Genomic DNA, 20429 nt, shown 5'->3' on the forward strand with positions numbered 1-20429 from the left:
GTGAAAAGGCACCTCCCTCCCACATGGGAGGTCATGCATTCGGTTCCTGGAACCTCCTAAAAAGAAGACAAGCAGACACAGAGAACACACACTGAACACAGAGAGCAAAGAGCAAGCACAAACAATGCGGGGGGTGGGGATAAATAAATAAAATAAATCTTTTAAAAAAATGAGGTGGAGTTCAAAGTCTTCACAGACAAACAAAAACTGATAGAGACTATTTTTAGAACACCAGAATCACAAGAGATACTAAAGGGAGTGCTGCAGCCTGAAAGGATAAACAAGGATGAGAGACCTAGAGAAGAGTGTAGAAATGAAGAATATTAGGAAACATAAATTAAAGGTTAAATAGACAAACAATAAAGGACAAAATGGATGAAGTAATGCCTTTTCAGTAATAACAATGAATGTTACAGGCTTGAACTACCTAATCAAAAGATATAGACTGATAGAATGGATAAAATAAAATGAACCATCTATATGCTATCTACAAGAGACTCACCTCAGATGTAAGGACACAACCAGATTGAAAACGAAAGGCTGAAAAAAGATATTCCATGCAAATAATAACCAAAAAAGAGCTGAAGCAGTGATAGTAATATGGGACAAAATAGATATTAAACGCAAAACAGTTATAAAGGATGAAGAAGGTCATTATATATTAATAAAAGGGATGATTCACCAAGAAGGAATAAATATCATAAATATTTAAGCCCTTAACCTGGATGCCCCAAGATACATGAGACACACACTGGCAAAACTGAAGGAAGAAACGGACATCTCTACAATAATAGTTGGAGACTTCAATATAACTCTCTCAGTATTAGAAAGAACATTGGACAGAGTGTAAAGAAATAGAAAGCCGGAATAATATGATAAATAAACTAGACCTAACAGACATTTATAGAGCATTGTACCCCAAAGTAGCAGGATATACATTTGTTTGAAGTGCTCAAGGATCCTTTTCCAGGATAGACCATATGTTGGATCACAAGACAAGACTCAATAAATTTTAAAAGATTGAAATTATACAAAACACTTTACCTGGTCATAAAGGAATGAAGGTGGATGGGGTGGAAAAAAGGAAAATTCATAAATATATGGAGACTAAACAACACACTCTCAAATAATCAGTAGGTCAAAGAAAAAATTGCAAGAGAATTCAGCAACTATCTTGAGATGAACAAGAATGAAATACAACATAGCAAAGCCTATGGGACACCGCAAAAGCAGTGCTGAACGGGAAATTTATAGTCTTCAATGCATATATTAAAAAAAAAGAAAGAGGGAAACGGACTTGGCCCAGTGGTTAGGGTGTCCATCTACCACATGGGAGGTCCGCAGTTCAAACTCCGGGCCTCCTTGACCCATTTGGAGCTGGCCCATGCGCAGTGCTGATGCACGCAAGGAGTGCCGTGCCACGCAGGGGTGTCCCCCGCATAGGGGAGCCCCACGCGTAAGGATTGCGCCCCTTAAGGAGAGCCGCCCAGCGCAAAAGAAAGTGCAGCCTGCCCAGGAATGGCGCCGCCCACACTTCCCATGCCGCTGATGACAACAGAAGCGGACAAAGAAACAAGACTCAGCAAAATAGACTCAGAGAACAGACAACTGGGCGGGGGGGGGATTAAATAAATAAATAAATCTTTAAAAAAAAAAAAAAGAAGAAAGAGTTAAAACTGAAGATCTAACTACACACCTGGAGGAACTAGAAAAAGAACAGCAAATTAATCTGTAACCAAACCAAAGGAAAGAAATGGTAAAGATCGGAGCAGAAATAAATGAAATCAAGAACAAAAATATAATAAAATCAACAAAACCAAAAGTTGGTTCTTTAAGAAGATCAACAAAATTGATAAACCCTTAGCTGGACTGACAAAGGAAAAAGAGAGAAGATACAAATAAATAAAATCAGAAATGAGAGGCGGGACATTACCAGTGACCCCACAGAAATAAGAGAGATCATAAGAGGATACTAAGAACAACTGTATGCCAAAAAAACTAGATAATGGAGATGAAATAGACAAATTACTGGAAACACATAAACCACCAACACTGACCCTAGAAGAAACAGAATACCTCAACAAAGCAATCACAAGTAAAGAGATTGAATCAGTTTTCAAAACCTCCCAAAGATGAATAGCTCAGGACCAGATGGCTTCACAGGTAATTTCTATGAAGCAGTCAAAAATGACATAACATAAATCCTGCCCAAGCTCTTCCAAAAACTTGACTAGGAAAGAATGCTACCAAACTCATTCTTTGAAGCCAACATCACCTTAACTCCAAAGCCAGATAAAGATACTCCAAAAAAAGAAAATTGCAGACAAATATCCCTAGTGAAATAGATGTTAATATCCTCAACAAAATACTTGCAAACTAAATCCAAAAGCACAGTACAAGAATTATATACCACAATCAAGTGGGTTTTATCCCAGGTATGTAAGGGTGGTTCAACACAAGAAAATCAATTAGTGTAATAAACCACACTGAGATAAACTGAAGAAGAAAAATCACATGATCTTCTTGATTGATGTGGAAAAGGCAGTTGACAAATATGAACCCTTTCTTGATAAAAATACTCTAAAGTAAGGGATAAAAGGAAACTTCCTTAATATGGTTAAGTGCATATATGAAAAACCTACATTTAGCATTGTACTCAGTGGTGAAAGACTGAAAGCTTTTCCACTGAGATCAGGAACAAGACAAGGATGCTACCTGTCACCACTGTTATTCCATATTGTGCTAGAAGTTCTAGCTAAAGCAATTAGGATAAAGAAATAAAAGGCACCCAAATAGGAAAGTAAAACTTCCACTGTTCACTGATGATATAAACCTATATCTAGAAAATCCTGAAAAATCCACAACAAAGCTACTAGAACTAATAGATGAGTTCAGCAAAGTGGTGGGATACAAATTAATATGCAAAAATCAATAGCAATTCTATAGTCTACTGATGTGCAATCTGAAGAGGAAATCAGAAAAAAACCACCATTTACAATAGTGACTAAAAGAATCAAATATTTAGGAATAAACTTAACTGAGGACATAAAGGACATATACTCAGAAAACTACAAACTACTGCTAAAAGAAACTGAAGATATTCTGTGTTCATATACTGGAAGACAAATATCATGAAGATGTCAATTCTACCCAAACTGATTTATAGATTCAGTATAATCCCAACAAAATTCCAACAGCTTAGCTTACAGAAATAGAAAGATCAATTACCAAATTTATTTGGAAGTGAGAGGGGCCCTGAATAGCCAATATCCTTAAAAAGAAGCGCTAAGTTGGAGGACTCATATTCCCTGATCTTGAAGCATATTACTAAGCTACAATTGTCAAATATCATTAAGTTGTCAATTCTACTCAAACAGATTCAACACAATCCCAATAAAAATCCCAACAGTCTTCTTTGCAGAAATGGAAAAGCCAATTATCAGGTTGATTTGGAAGGATAAGGGGCCTCGAATAGCCAAAAATGTCTCTAAAAAGAACAAAGATGGAGGACTCTCACTTCTTGATTTTAAAGTGTATTACTTAGCTACAGTGGTAAAACAAAAACAAAAACAAAAAAACAGCATGGCACCGATGTAAAGACAGACAGATTGACCAATGGAACTGAATCGAGAACTTAGAAATAGACTCTTACATCTATGGTCAAGTGATTTTTGACAAGGTGGTCAAGACCTCCCAGCTGGGCCCAGTCTGTTCAACAAATGGTGCTGGGAGAAATGGATATCCATATACAAAAGAAAGTGGACCTCTATCTCACACCTTATACAAAAATTAACTCAAAATGGATCAAGGATCTAAATATAAAAGCAACAACCATAAAACTCTGAGAAGAAAATGTAGGAAAACACCTTCAAGATCTTGTGGTAGGTGGTAGTTTCTTAAACCTTACACCCAAAACACGAGCAACAAAAGAAAAAATAGATAAATGGGACTCCTCAAAATTCAGTACTTTTCACCTCAAAGAACCCTGCCAAAAGGGTGGAAAGGAAGCTGACTAAATGGAAAAAAATATTTGGAACTCACATATCCAATAAAGATTTAATATCCATGATATAAAGAGATCATACAACTCAGCAATAAAATGACAAACTACCTGATTAAAAAATGGGCAATAGGTGGTGGACTTGGCCCAGTGGTTAGAGCGTCCGTCTATCACATGGGAGGTCCGCAGTTCAAACCCCGGGCCTCCTTGACCCGTGTGGAGCTGGCCCATGTGCAGTGCTCATGCGTGCAAGGAATACCGTGCCACGCAAGGGTGTCCCCCGCGTAAGGAGTGTAACCTGTAAGGAGAGGCGCCCAGCGCAAAAGAAAGTGCAGCCTGCCCAGGACTGGTGCAGCACACACGGAGAGCTGACACAACAAGAATTCAACGAAAGAAACAAATTCCCGTGTTGCTGACAACAGAAGCAAAGAAGAAGATGCAGCGAATAGACACAGAGAACAGACAACCAGGGTAGGGGGCAGGGGGAAGGGGAGAGAAATGAATAAATAAATCTTAAAAAAAAAAAAAAGGGCAATAGTCTTATAAGATAATTGTCCAAAGTAGAACTACAGATGGTGAAAAAATGATGAAAAAAAGGTCACTAGTGATTAGGGAAAAGCAAATCAAAACTACAATGAGGTATCATTTCATACCTCTTAGAATAGCCACTGTTAAATATTTCAACTGGAAGCAGAGTAGGCATCACCATTCCAAAATCCTCAAGATTGAGGAATGTACAAACATAAGGGGGGATTACAACTATGGACTAAAGTAGACTTACTATTATTCAAGTAATGGAAGAACTTGTAACACTGATAATAAAAGTCCCAGAATTGGGGGGGGGGGGGGCGGGGCAGGAGTTCTCCAAGGCAAGTATATAGGGAACATAAATATTGTAGGATATATGTTGGGTATTTTTATAGTAGTTACAGTTATAAACATCAACTGAGGAAGTCCTGAGTTCCCACCAAGGGGAGCTCTGTCACATTCCCCAAGGGAACAACAATAATTCCCCATGTGCAATGGTAAAGATCAACAAGGAAGAATGGTCCAATAAGGAGCCCTTGATATTGATGCCTATGCTTAGGAGCCTGTGTGCCTGAAATATAAACTAGGTCTAGAGCTGTAGGGTACCTAAGAGTTACCTCCTGAGAGCCTCCAAGTTGCTCAAATGTGGCCACTCTCTAAGCCAAACTCAGTATGTAAATGCATTACCTTCCAGCATGGGACATGACTCCTGGGGATGAGCCTTCCTAGTGCCGAGGGATTACTACCTATCACTAACTGGAGAAGCAACTAGAAAGAGACCTCGAATAAAAGGGTCAACTCAGACCAGCAGAATAGCTCAGCCTACATGTTGGATCAAGTGTTAAAAAACTGCTCTTTGACCTTGAATAAAAGGGAGAAATGGCAAAGACAAATGAGTTGATATGGCTAAGAGTCTTCCAAAAAGAGTCGGGAGGTCATCAGAGGGGTCGCACTTATGCACACCTCAGCAGGACCCCAGAAAAAGACAAAGTAGATACAACACTAGGTACTGGTTCTCCTGAAGGCTACGGAGATCCACAAGGTGTACAGTCATGGCAGATGGATTTGGAGCTCTGTGCCATGTCAGAGGACCCTACTTTGGAATTTGTGCTCCTGAGTATGACGGAGCTGGACTCAGATGTGACTTTTCTACACATGCCTCTTCTGTCACTTTTACTGAACCTGTGGTTGGCGCTAAGGATGGTCCATACTCAGGGGACTTGAATCTCTGGACTGCCCATGTGCCAGCTGGGCCCTGAGCCTCAGCAGAGTGGCGACTCCTACTCTCTGGTTCGTTGGTCTTACCCAGGTCAGCGAACAGGGAGGTGAAGATGGTCAACCACCTCACCAGGGACTCAAGAGTACCTATAAAAACTGTAAGCAGAGGAATTACATCCATCATCCATGTGAAATCTAAGCCCCCTCTTGATCTAGAGGTGGAGGGGACATCACCATCCCAAGGTCCACAGAATGGAGGAATAAAATATGGACTAGAGTGGACCTACTGATATTCTACTATAAAACTATTGTGACGAGCATTAGAAGAAATTTTAGCATTGAGGTAGAGAAAGTGGCCACAGTAGTTGCTGAGAGCAGGGAGAGGGAAGAAGAGATGTGATGTGGGGGCATTTTTGGGTATTTGAGTTGTCCTTAATGATATTGCAGGGTCAGATGCTGGATTTTATATATCCTGCCAAAACCCACTGAATGTACTGGGGGACAGTGAGAACTACAGGGTAAACTATTATCTGTGTAGTACAGCAGTGCCCCAAAATGTGTTCACTGAGTGTGATGAGTGTGCAGCAATGATGAGGGAGGTTGTTGGTGTGGGAGGAGTGGAGGGGGGGTAAACAGGAACCTCATATTTTTTAGTGTAATATTTTTTGTGTGATGTATATATCTTCAAAAAAATACAATTTACAAAAATGATGTGATGGGGGGTCGGGAGTGGGTTTTAGGGGAACCTCTTATGTGTTTTTTTTTAATGTTTTTTAATGTAACATTCCTTGTGATCTATTAACTTTAATTTTAAAAAAATTTAAAAAAAAAAACAAAAAAGTTCCAGAGGTTCTGAGGGGAGGGAGAGGGAAGAATAAGTATAACATGGGACATTTGGGGGACATTGACATTGTTCCGTATGGCATTGCAGTGATGGATACAGGGGCCATTATACATTTTTGTCAAAACCTATAAAATTGTATGGTGTAAAGTGTAAACCATAATATAAACTATAGACCATGGTTAATAGCAATACTTCAATATGTGTTCAATTGTATCAAATGTACCTCACTAATGAAAGACGTTAATGCAGCTGTAAGAAGAAATAAAGTCATAAAGCATATGACCACATGGATATTATGTTGAGTGAAGCAAGTTAGACACAAAAGGGCAAATACTATACGATTGCACTATTATGAACTAAATATATTGTGTAAACTCATGGAGTTCATAACTAGAATATAGGTCATGAGAAAATAGAAGGAGGCTAGAGAATGGAAAGCTAAGGGTTAATCTGTGAATTGGTGAAAAATGTTGTTTGTAAGTCTTCGGAAATGAATAGAAATGGTGAAAGCACATCATAATGTTTGTAACTAGCAGAGCTATTTTATGGGATGACAGTGGTTGAAAGGGAAAGTCTAAGGTATTTATATTACTAAAAGGAAAGCTAAAAAATGTAACATGGGAATGTATAACATAATGAACCCTCACATAAAATACAAATACGGGCAAAATTGTATATATAAGACTGTTTTTTACAAAATATAAATACAAACAAAATAGAGAGATAGAAACAGGACAGCAGTTATATACAGCAGAGGAAGCATAAAGAGATTGAGAAGTTATGAGGTTTTTTTTTTGGTCTCTGTTTTTTGTTGATGATTATTGGAATAATGAAAACGCTCTAATAATTACTGAAGTGATGAATGCACAACTATGTGATTACACAAAATACCACTGACTGTACACTTTGAATGAATTGTATGCTTTATTAATATGTATCAATAAAATTTATTCAATTTTTTTAAAAGTTCTAAGGTAACAGTTTTAGTACTTGGAAATTAAGCAAAAATGACCCATTTTGCAAGCCAGAGATGGAAAAAGAACAGGAGATACTTAATTTCCAGTATTAAGTATTAATTTTCAGGTATTTCCATACCTGAAGAGCAAAGGAGCTCTCTAAAATGTTAGCCCTCCTCTAACACTGATTCTAAGCAAGGCCTTTACAAGGACCCAGAAATGACACTTCCTTCAATGACCTGCCTTCCTAATTCAAAACGATCTAGCACGCTCCTGATGCAGTCATATGAACAACTTGGGCTGCTAGTGACCACCCACCAAGCTAAGCCTTTCCCATACTAATGGAGAATGAATTGGTCTGTTGGACATTATCATACACCCCTCCCACCACCACCCCCTCAGGGCTAGTGGTGTTACCTGTTGTGCCAGGGCAGCTGCCAAATTCCCACCAGCACTGTCACCAGAAATGCCAATTCTGCCTGGGTCAACTGAATACTTCTGTAAGACTTCCGGTTGCAGGAAATACTTTGTGGCACGCACAACATCATGAACTTGCTCAGGAAAATAAGCCTTTGGAACTAGCCTGTATCTGTGAAAACATAAGTTTTATTCACGTAAGGACTTCACTGTGTCATTATAGGCCATTTAAAGTTTAATGTTTAGGGGGAACCTGGTTTTTTTTAAGCAGATAAAGAATTAAAATAACAATCCAAATAAACTATTTTCTGGCAATTCAAATACTTGATTTAAATTGTAGTGATTTTGTGTAACAATAATTCTTTTTAAATAAAAAATCATTAGCCACTAAACAAAACAAAACAAAGTAAAACCAAACAAACAAAACCAAAAATACCCACCACCACCAACAGTAGCAAAAAAGTAAAACTTCAAAGTTAAAGTCAGACATTGATTATTAAGACCTGATTAGACTCATAATAGATTTTGAAATTTTATTTCTGGAAGTCATTGTTCCATTCACAACACCTCTGGATCAGAAGGTGACTTAGCAGCATTAATCACTTCATTGTCAAATGTTTAATGAGTCCATATGGTATTCTTTATAAATGTGTTTGATAAATACAGTAGAATTGTACTTTCCTGAAAAGGCCCATGCCAGCCTGACATTAAACCCAAGCAATGGGAAAGCAGATATGGCTCAGGTGATTGAGCTCCCACCTACCACATGGGAGGTCTGGGTTTAGTTCCTGGAGCCTCAGAGAGAAGACAAGCAAGACGGCGATCTGACACAGCAAGATGATACAACAAGAGACACAGGGAGGAAAACATAATGAAAGACACACGAAAGCAGGGAGCGGAGGTGGTGCAAGTGATTAGGCACCTCCCTCCCACATGTGAGGTCCCAGATTCGGTTCCTGGTGCCTCCTAGAAAAAGACAGCTGGCACTAACAAATAGATAAGGCAAATGCAAAGGCAAACAACAAGGGGGTGGGGAGAAATAAATAAATAAAAATAAATCTTAAAAAAACAACAGCCAAGCAATGCATTCACTCACTGGAAGATGGGAACTAAAAGTCCAGTTGTTAACCAGCAAAGGGAAAGCCAAGACTGCCAGATAGCCTAGTGCAGGCCCTCCAGGCACTAACACTTCTGGGGCTCCTACTACTGCACCAGTTTGCAGGATCAGAGTCCTTTGGGATCCTACTCTGTACACCTAGTGGGATTCATATTCCCTTTAGAGTCCCAAAGAATTCTGGTTTTGTCAAATACTCCATCCAAAATGTCATCTTATGTATTCATATCGACAGACAAGGTTTGGCGTGTCTAACAGTCTTCACTTTCTCTCCCTTACCTTATTAATTCTCATTCGTCCTTTAAGACTGAATTTGAGGGTTTGGCCTCCTCCAGGCAGCCTTCCTTGCCTATAACTCCATTTCCCTTCTGGGGCTGAGGTGGCTAACCTTCCTTGAAACTTCTGTATACTGTGGTATTTCACTGCACTTACTGCCCCATATTAAAATGATCACCTCATGTAACAGTGTTCTCTCACAGTTGGGATTGTGTTTTATCCATCATTACGTTCCCAATATCTACCAATGTGCTCGATAAATAATTATCCAGTCAATAAATCTTTCATGAGTATTAACCTACTTTCATTTTGGAAATGAAGAAACTGAGGCACAAAAAAGTTACTTGAATTGTAAAACAAGTCAAACACACATTAAAACAAGGTAGGAAAGAAAAGAATTACTTAATTAAAATCTAATAAAAGTTAAGACTTAGGTCTTTGGATTTCCATCTTTTAATGAGCCTATTTTCTCCCAGAAGCCATTTTTTTCTAAGCCACACTATACAAAGCCATTTATTTCCCCCACCTAAAATCCAGCTAGCTAATTAAACATTGTGACAAGCAGTGCCGATGAACAAATATTTGTGAAATGCATTGATAAAATGAATGCCAATGTGGTCATTCAGGAATTATTACATTTAAAAAATTTAAATGCAATAAATTCCTTTAGTGGTTGCCTTAAAGCAGATTAAAAAAATCTTTCCAATTTTTTTTTATGTTCACATCTGTGGTGAACAATTAATTATCAAAAAAAAAATTTCCCCAGTTGATTTTCACTCTATCTTAAAAGTGCTTCTTTATCCTATTTCATTCGTTAATTATAAGTGAAAGGAGTTGGATTACACTATTTTGTCCACTAGGTGGGGTCCTCTCACATAATTCTGTCTCCAGTTGGAAGACAGATGACTCGATTTTTTACCTTCAGTATTACAAGATGTCTCAATCAAATAAAAACAAATGCACTTCATGACTCAAATTGTGAAAGTAAAGGCTATCTTTATTTTCTCAGCAATATCCCCACATATCATGATAGACTTTTCCCCCGATTGCCCAGGCCAGAATACATTCCTCTGTGTACATGTTCATGTATTAAACTGAGTTTTCAGATGTATCAGAAAGGTTCTCTGTGACTTTGAATGAAAGAAAATTGGTAATCTAAAGAACACTCTCCTGCCTCAAATCTTATTAGTCAATTAACAACTAGCTAAGATTACAGAGTGAAAATGCTTAAAAACAGTTATGATGCAAGAGTCTTCCTGGTCTCCTTAAAGATTCATATCATTTTGTTCGGGCTGGAAGAATTCTCTAGTTTTACTAAAGAGGATGGGACACTATTTTTGTAGACTGGAGAATATAGTAAACTAGTTATTTCTTAGGTCACTTCATATAAGATGAATGTTCAAAGCAGTCTGAAATTGACTCAAGAAATAATTAAAAGCTGTATAATATCTCTGCAGACAGAAAACAGAAAACTAAAAGCCCAGAGAAACTTCTGGGGAGTACAGCCAAAAAAAGCATGCATAAATACATTTGTTACCTGCTGCTTGTGTTCAAAGGTAGGTTTCTGCAAAGTACTGAAAGAGTGCTTTGATTTTCTTTTAACCTAAGAATTGTAGACCTTGAGTTAAAGTACCTGCTAAACCGATGCCAAATATAATTTCAGTTTGCCCAGCTCAAAGCAGGAAGTGGACACTCTGCAATGCCAGCTAGACTGCCTATCTTCATTACTGTGCATACTTCCTGCTAAAAGAACAAAATTTGGTATAAACTCAAGCATGAAGTTTAATCAATTGACTAAATGTGTCCACTTTATAAAAATTACTGTATTCCCACTTGTGTGAGGCACCTTCCAAGTGCTCCACAGGCATGTTTCATTCAAGTCTCAGCACGAGCCTCAAGGAGAATGTGTACTTGTCTACTACAGCTAGAATGTGACAGAGCCTGAATCTGAATTCACAGCTTACTTCAAAACCCAAGGCCCTTTATATATATACATATATATTCATTACCTCATCACAGCATTCTCAAAGTTGTAGATTTCTGACATCCCAGCACGTCTCGTGATAGCAATGCTTTTGCAATATTCTCAAAACCAACCACCTAGTACAGTGCCCAGCACATAGTATATCTCTAACAACATACTTTCCTTCCTTCCAAACAAAATTTTAAAGGTTTATTATACCTTCTACATATAAAAATATATGTCATCCATCACAATCTGTAGTAGGGAAAGTCATAAGTTTTATGGCTTTAAAAATAGAGAAGTGTTCTTAATCCACCTAATCTTCTAGCCCATCTCCAAGAACTCCACAACTCAGTCTATGCGCTAGCTAGCTCAGTGGCGTTCAATGCTGTATGCACCTTAGAATAATCTTCTAAAAAACATTGAGCTTCTAAAAAACATTGAGCTCTTCTAAAAAACATTGAGGGTTTAGTCCACAGAATATTTCAATTAAATTTATCTGAGGTGGGAACAACATCTGCAGTAGAAGAAAAATTCCCCAGGTAACTCTAACGTGCAATTCAGGCTCAGAAATATCACTGAGTCCACTCAAATTCTCACTCTTTTCTGAACACATCTCTCCTGTTCCCACTTCCCAAGAATTGGTGCCTCTTTCCATTATTAATGCCTTTCCCCTATCACTTCTTTTAATGTTCCCATTCTTTACGTTTCATCGCAAATGTTATTTCTTCCATAAAATTTTCTGAGCCCCCAGTCAAAGTAACTCTCCTTCCTTGAGGTCCTCAAAGGCTCTCTAACAATAGGTCCTAACACAGATACCTCAGCTTTTTCTAGCAATAGATGGGAAGTCATGTCTCCGTACCAAAGACTTATGATATACATCTGCCCAAAATAAGGAGCACCATTTTCTATGATCTAGAACTTATTTTATTACCTAGTTTATTAACAGTGAACAGGGAGATGGAACAATGCTCAGAAAGACTGACAAATTGCTCCTTAAATCGAAGACAGATGCTATACACAAGCCCTGAGCTTGGGCGACATATGAGTTGTTCTAAACATATGGGGGTGGAAGCCCTGAATGACATTAGTGTGTGAGAGTACTGTAATGTGCATTCTACCTCAAAATAGCCTAACCCAGAAACCATGTGCACAGCTTTCTGCTGTGGATACGGACCATGAGTTCTCCTCATATAATGCCAGTTAGGTGAAAGGTGCTTTGCTATTCTGGAAAGAAATTACATTCCTATTAGATTCAGCAGGAGAGTGATAAAGCCGTTCTCCTTTTTTGAGCTTTTTGTTTTGTTTTTTTCCTTTCCTTTTCCTGAGAAGGCTCAATAGATTCATCTTGGGAACATAAATAGGTTAATATTTCCCTAAGTTTTGTAGAACCCAAATCTTTAGTAAGGGGGATCTGAATCAGATCGATAGTTAAATCCACATTGTGCTCTTTATTTGAGAGAGACAACTCCAGAGGAAATATCTATTTATTTTCTAACAGGTAGAAGAAGCTCTCTATCAAAAGAAAATATGAAAAAATTGCTTCAGAGTAGAGGCATTGTAAATTGATTTTTGGTAACATATATAGACAACCTAAAACTTCCCCTTTTATTTATTTACTTGTTTTTTAGTTTTTAAAATGTGGTTTATATATAATAGTCGAGGGAGGGTCTTCCTTTCTGCTCCTACTCTCAAAAATGGGTCCTAGAGATAGCTTTGATACCAGCCAGGGAGAGATATATTTAGCAAAGGCTTAGCTGATCAGTCAAAAGAACTGACTAATACCAAAATGTTTCACCAAAATCCCAGGTGTAGAGTGACTGAGTTTACAATTGCAATCTATTTAAATGATGGGATGCTCAGTGATCCCTTCACAGTCTAAGACCTCAGAGACCTATCTATGTAAACAGGGAGCTCCCCAGACTCTGGTTTATCTAATCTGCCTTCTCCCATTAGGGTGCAAACCTCTCCTTGACCTTCAGGGTAAACCGAAAGCCATAGCACCCCTCAAGGTGGCTACAGAAGGCAGCACAAGCCTGATGCCACCTCCTTCTGCCTCCTTTCTCCTTGTGGTTTAAGGAACTAAAAATATGTCTCTGGGGTTCAGGCATGGGTGGGATGCGGCTACACTATCTCACAGTGATTGAGGTCAGAAGCATTCTGTAGCTGCAGCAGAGGCTTTTTGTAAAACCCCAATTTCCCTCCTGAAATTCTAAAAGATCATAAACCACAGGGAAGAAGCCGGTGAAGTTTTTATGCCAGGAGAAAGGAGAGCCAAGAAAACAGTAAATAGGTCTAAAAAGAGCAATCCATTAGTTAATGATAGTGAAGAAAATAGAGCAACCAACTTCTTAAATGAAGTCACAGTGTTTTCTTTCTGTGATATTAAGTGATTTGTGATGTTGGTCTTTACCTTGGTGCTAGGACTGGCCTGGACTGAGTGAAATTTGAGCAAATTTTCTGGTTTTTTCAAGGGGAAGTCCTGAAGAATTTGGTCTACTCACCTTCCAGGGCTGCCAGAATGGAAATGATCAGTGAGGATTTCTTCTGAGAAGAGCAGGAAAAGGTTCAAAGGGAATGTCATAGCTAGGTTACTGTCACTAAGCATTTTTCAGACCATTTGATATTTACAACTGTTTATCAAGATGTATGTTGTATTGTGCCTCATAAAACCACTGGTTTTGTCAGCTTGTACTTATTTAAGGTTATGAATGAAAAAAAAATAGAGGCATAAAAGTTCCTCTGGTTATAACTGTTACCAGCAAACTAAAGTTATGCTCTCTGGCTTCTTTTTTATCGACATTAGCAACACTCTTCTTCACAGTTCTGTAAAGTTTTAAGATCTTTGTGCATCATACCACCTGATATTTGGTGGAATGGGAATAGGTATAACTTATTAATATAAATGAAGAGTTTATGAGTGTAGTAGAGATTTAATTCAAAGCAAACCATGACTAGAGATAGCTTTCCACACGTACCATTACAGGGCAAATCTCTTGTACAATTTAATAATATCCAACATACCTAATTTGTTAGCTTGCATTTTGCCTAAAAAAAGGAAATGAAAACTTCTTATTCGCTTATGTCTTAGGGTTCTAATATTGTGTTAATTTATATAAACTAGAAGGAAAAAGGTACTATGCTGTAGATAAACTGTACTGAGGTTAATGAATATAAAATAAGACCTTCCTAAATTATATTAACGAGCATATACCCATGCATCTTATGTATAAGACAATTTTTTTCATTTATTGAACAAATACTTATTGTGCAATATGTAAAAATAGTACAGTGTTTGAGAAGCCAAGTAATAGACATGGTTCTTACCTACGTTTTATAACGAGGGCTTTATCTACCTCAGACCCGGGTCTGTCTCCCGACTTTCAAGGCAGCACCAGTGACATGAACCTAGGAGTTCTGATTTCTGGTCTTTGTGAAGCTGGCTAGTAAGATAGGGAATCAATAGATGGATCTGGAACCTGGCAGAGAGTCCATGTGGACCTCAATAACCCCAAGAGGGCTGCTGGAAGACCCCCTCCCCAGGTTTCTGCCACTCAGAAGAAGGCTTCCTCTAGAAGCCAGGAGAAGCCCCGGATATTCCCCAAGGACTTTATCATTGGGCCCTCCTAGGAGATTGATGGGAGAATAAGCAATCAAAACAGTAAACAGCTGGAACTCCTCCCCTGCCATTAGCAAAGGGGTGGGATAATCAACAGTTCAAAAGGCAGGCACAGCGTCTAAGCACTCTCTCTCGTGCTCTCTCACTTGTGGACCCATCCTTGCCCTCTGGTACCGCTCTTGCTGTTTTTCCTCTGCCATGTGGCCACATAAATAAACCTAGGGATTTATAATCTATAATGGGGAATTGTAGTCTGTAAATCAGCCCACTTCATCATTTTTCAACGCCTTCCTCTACCTGAGATCCCTGATCTGTTGTTTTCTTTCATTTCTCATCCTTCCCTATCTGAATAAATTACTGGCCTAACTGACTGGACATGCTCTTGAAATTCATTTCTGCAGCACAGACAAAGAACCTAGATAAAATCCGGTATATTTGGTCAGTCAGTCCAGCAATTTATTGGTGAGTGAAACTATGGCCTACAGCTTGTTTACTGCCTTTCTTTGGTTCTCCATTTTAAATGAGTTCACCTATGAACCCCCAAAGGACGTAATCCCAGGATGGAAGGGGCCGGGGCTCAGGAATTCTCTGTGTCCGTGCCACGTGTCAGACTTATAAGATCTGACCCCAGCCAAGATAGCTGGGTCATAGGGCAGTGGTTAATCATGACCCTGCTGAGAGAGAGGTTCCCCTGCAGAACGCAGGGCACTGTGAAGCTTCGTTTTCGAGCCCTTTTAGCAGCCAGAGGCTTTGTCCTGCTGTTGCCTCCCCCCCTCCCCTCAGCAGTGACAAGGCAACCCCGGAGAGCCCTGGGGCCTTGCCCCTCCCACGCCTTATCAGGCCCTCCAGGCTGGCAGAGCCAAAATGGATGCCATGGGAGTTCCCTTCTCCAGGGGTGTCACAGGCCAGGATACCCTTGCATAACTAACCTTTACCGATGTTTTTACCGTCCTACTTCTTGCTACTGAATTTCTCTTTACAGGTTTGTGTTAGAATGCTTTGGAATGTTTTAATAACTGTGAAACTGGATAATGCCTTTGCTTGGAAGGAAGCTATTGCCTCAGGCCCCAAGACCTGTTAGCTAGAGCAATTAATCTCTAATCACTTAATGGCCTTTTGATGGCTGGTTTAACTGGGAAACTAACAGACAGTGAAGTCATAAAACTAGGATGGCTTTAAGAAACTCTGTAAGAATAGGAAGAAGCTTTTCCCCCTTCTCAGAAGTAGGACCAGTATTCAAGGCAGAAGCACTATTCAGCTTGGCAGCTTCAGGTTGAAATCCATTCAGCCTGTCTCCCAAGTCCAGAATGGCCCCCAGAATGCCCGATGGCAGGGGCTCTGTGATTCCCTGGGGTGGTGGGAATCAGAGAGCAGCCAAAGGTTTCCTGAGATTTAACTCAGGAACTTCTGTTTGGGTAACAGTGCAGTCAGACTCAGACCCTGTAATGGTCAGGGGAGCCGAGAAATGAAGCAGTAAACTGAATGGCCCTCATTCCTTGGGCCCATCCATTCAAAGAGCAGCCAAATATCCCCTGAGACAGACATCTCAGGTGCTTTGATTTGGGGCCATTGCTCAGTCTCCCACCAATTTGGCTTGGAGGCATTGATCTGATCACTGGAGGAAGTATAAGATATCCCCCAGGACCTAGGTGGCCTACAGGTGTCCCTGTGGAAAACTGGAATTCTCAGGATGCTAGGACAGAGCACCAGCTCTAAATTATGTGGAGTGGTGAACGTTTTAGTCAGGCTAGGACTCTGGGGCATTCTGGGATACCAGATTGGTTGACTAAAAAGGTGCTTCTTCATTCTTCCTAGAATAATGGGTGCGGCCTCTAGCACGACAGCAAATTCCCCACAGAGTCTCTTCTCAGTAATCAGGAAATTCTGCCTACTGCTGGTCGACAGGGCCACAGTATAGCCAAGAGCAGTCTCTGTATAGGACACTGAATTCCAGTTAAACCAGTGTAAAAAAAGAGAACAGATAAAGCTGAGGCCCAGAAACCTCATGTCATGTCTCCTTAAAGAAATGAGAAAATATATCTCAAACTTCCATTAGTTTAAACTCACTCATGCCTACAAAAGGTGTGAACAGTGATCAAGATAAAGAAACCTCATGTGCCATCAATTAAGGGCAAAGAGTTCCTAGAAATGCTAAAGATATAAAATCCTCTCTTCTGTTTTATTCTGTGCTTAAGTTTGTGTTCAACTTTGAAATCTGTTTAACTTTGTCAGTTTGTTTGTGCCTAGGAATCAGATTTGGGGTTCACCTGTTACAAATTGGATAACAGTGGAAAGTAACCTAAAGATAAGTCCTTAAATGTCAATACTGTCTTGCAAGCAGATTTAATGTATAACTCACAAGTGGAATTTATTTAATTGCTAGAAAAGCAAAGAAACATTAAACAAGGCAAAAGTCCTGGTAAACTTCATTTTCTAAATAGTTAATGAATGTGCTTAGCCCAGTTCTCCCTCCTAGCTCTTATTCCAGAACCTGTCCCACTCATACCCTGGGGAGGACTAGCAGATCCACATGCCATCCTACCAGGACTAAGCATTTCCCACCAGAAGGGAAACAGCAAATGGGGTGGCTAAGATCCACTTCAGCATAGCCCCTTTGAAATGGTCCATAAACAACCTTTCCTCACCCAGGACCTCCAAACCAGGTTCTGATGAAAACTTGGCAAGAAAACAAGCCTTGTTTGCAAAGCCAAAATGTAAGGAACTTTACTCTGTAGTTCTGATCACTCCTATGGCTATTAAAGTTAAAAGAATTTCCAGCTTGGTGCACTAATCCTGAGTGAAGCCAGCTGCTCAAGAAAGTGCCAGCCCACCAGAAGCACCTGATGGGATGTATGAATGCCAGTCATTGGATGGCCTGAAATACCTCTTCAAGAGAAAAAGCTAAGTAGTGTCTATGTCAAAGTCAACTGTTCCCTCTAACTCTAGCCCAAATGCCATTGCGAGGGGAGGGAAATAGGCATTTGACTATTAGGTATCTGTTTTCATCTCCTTTAACTTAACTAAAAAGGGCAATGCCTCTTCCCATTCAACTGAAAGAAAAAAACTGTTTCCCACCAACTTTGGGAAAATGCAGCCTTTGCAAGCACCTAGCCTTTTCTACTTCTGTGGTCCAGTATCCTCTTAGTGGGACCATATATTTTCAAAATTCTAATCAAGTCTATTTCTTCCAGAATCAACATCTTGTTAGCCGTATGGGAACTTACCTAGTTTCACCCAGGATGTTCTATGCCTCCTACTCTCCCTCCCAAATTCTCATTACACTGCCTTGGACTTCCATGATTTACTGACTTTGTTAAATGAGGTTCTGCTCATCCATTGGCCCTCAAGTCATGTTTGACTTTTTTCTAGGAGGTACCAGAAATGGAAGCCAGGATCTCGTACATGGGAAGCAGGCACTCAACCACTTAGGTACATCCACTCCCAATGAGAGTTAGTTTTTTGTTTGTTTTTTTGTTTTTAGGAGGTACTGGGGATTGAACTTGGACCTCATACATGGGAAACAGCCACTCAACCACTTGAGCTACATCAGCTCCCTGTGAATTTAAGATGCCTTTTTGATCCTTCGACCTATCTAAGATATTGACAATTAAAGGCCTCCATTACTACTTACCCTTCTACTTCACATCACTTATAAAATTATAATCACTTGTTCAAAGTTTGTTTTCTCATCTAGATGTAACTGCTGAGGGCAGGAGTTATATATGTCTTACTCTCACTGTTATCTCACCACAATTTAACATAGGCACTGGCAGATAACAGGAGTTCAATACATATTTACAGACTAAAAGAAAAGGAAAGAGGTGAGCCAGGAAGAAGAAATATGTTCCCAACTTAGACCTCTAAATATACTTTCCAAGAGAAACATCATGATGATATGATGTTGGCTGTATCTCAACTGGAGCACAGGTTACATGGCTCTTTATGCATTGTCCTGGAGTTGTAACCACATCACCTCATTTCTGCAAAGAAAAATGCTATGGGTTGAAAGTAAACTTGTCAGTTGAACCTTTATGTTTTACAGGATAGAGCACTATCCTCTAGCCTTAACTGATTTCTGTGACAACTCTGAACTCATCAGTCCAACTCAAAGTGTATTTACTTAGCACATGTATTATAAGCCTTGCACTGGGTACTAGGGGACCAAAGGAAATAATACATGGATTTCTGTTCTAGTAGTTCACATTCTGGACACAGAGGAAGGATTCTTAACTGTGGTTGAACAATTTGCCTAAGGTCACATGGTCCATGAGTCATGGTACTTGACTGGTATGCCTCCAAGTTGATAAACTTTGGAATGCTAAGTTGTAAAGATTAGGACAATGGAAGGTTAAGATAAAAGCAGTCCCTTCTATAGTTTGGCTCTCCAGTGAAAAAGTCCTCTTAAAAAACATCTTATCCCTCTCACAGTGTATTATCATAAATCTAGACTTCAAAGAATACCTAACTGTTTTACTTGAGACAAATACTGACAGGAGGAAAGGGCCTGTAGGAAGGGCTTAGGGTGTGTTGTCAAGTGCTGATATTGAAGTATGAGGGTAAGGCCTGAGTGGGTGAGTGCAGAATCATCCTTGTGGTGCCAAGTAAAGCAAGCCCACCACTTCCCCTTTTTTCAGGCCTCGGAGGAGCTGAGGCTACAGTGGAAACCACAGAAGGGGCCTTGAAGTTGGTTCTCCAGCACAAGCTGTAGGGCCTTACTCCATAATGAGGCTGCAGCTTCTTAAACAGTACCTGCTTTCCTCTGGCCAGCCACCCAGGGCAGATGATACAATTATTTACTGGAAGCTTCCTGCACTACCAAACTGTACTTAGAACCCTAAGTTAAACCATGGACATATACATAGTACAATTATAAAAATGTGCTTTCAGCAATTGTAACAAATGTATTACACATATGCAGAGTGTTAATGATAGGACAGTATATGGGAATCCTGTATTTTATGCATGATTGTTCTGTAAACCTACAACTTCTCTAATTAAAAAAAAAAAGATTACAAAACAAAAAAACAAACAAAAATTGCATTGAGAGCTCTGGCATGATCTGGAAGGTCTGGCTGAGTGTCTAGGGAGGCTTAGAAACTGTTCATGGCTGTCTGAAGCTGAATACACACTGGGGAGTCAGGCTTAGCAGCACTGTGTGATTCTAATGGCTTCTGTTTACAGGATCAGAGCTGCTCAAATGACTCAGGAGACCAGCCCTTTCAAGAGACTGTAGAGAGAAAGTCTGCAACTACAAGCAAGAAAGCACCATTCATCTGCCCCATGGGATCTATGCTTCCTCTCAGAGTGGGTATCACAATCATAGAATCCTCAGGATTGGAGAATAGACAATGGACTAGAGTTACAGTTATTCTACTGTAGGCTTGTTGTGGTCCTAGCAAGAGGTTCTGAGAGGAAGGAGAGGGAAAAATAGGTGTAATTTGGGGGTATTTTTGGGCCTTGGGAATTATCCTGAATGACATTGCAATGACAGATA

General features: G+C 39.6%; 1 protein-coding gene across 1 annotated transcript in view; it reads right to left on the reverse strand.

The window, feature by feature from the left end:
- The window catches only part of NCEH1 (neutral cholesterol ester hydrolase 1), an 89036-nt gene that overhangs the window by 14512 nt on the left and 54095 nt on the right, over positions 1–20429 (reverse strand). The window contains exon 4 of the mRNA XM_058295331.1: positions 7964–8135. Coding sequence (XP_058151314.1) covers positions 7964–8135 — 172 coding nt within the window. The remainder of the gene's footprint in view (positions 1–7963; positions 8136–20429) is intronic.

This window comes from Dasypus novemcinctus, chromosome 4 (assembly GCF_030445035.2).
Source record: "Dasypus novemcinctus isolate mDasNov1 chromosome 4, mDasNov1.1.hap2, whole genome shotgun sequence".
NCBI classification, from domain to species: domain Eukaryota; kingdom Metazoa; phylum Chordata; class Mammalia; order Cingulata; family Dasypodidae; genus Dasypus; species Dasypus novemcinctus.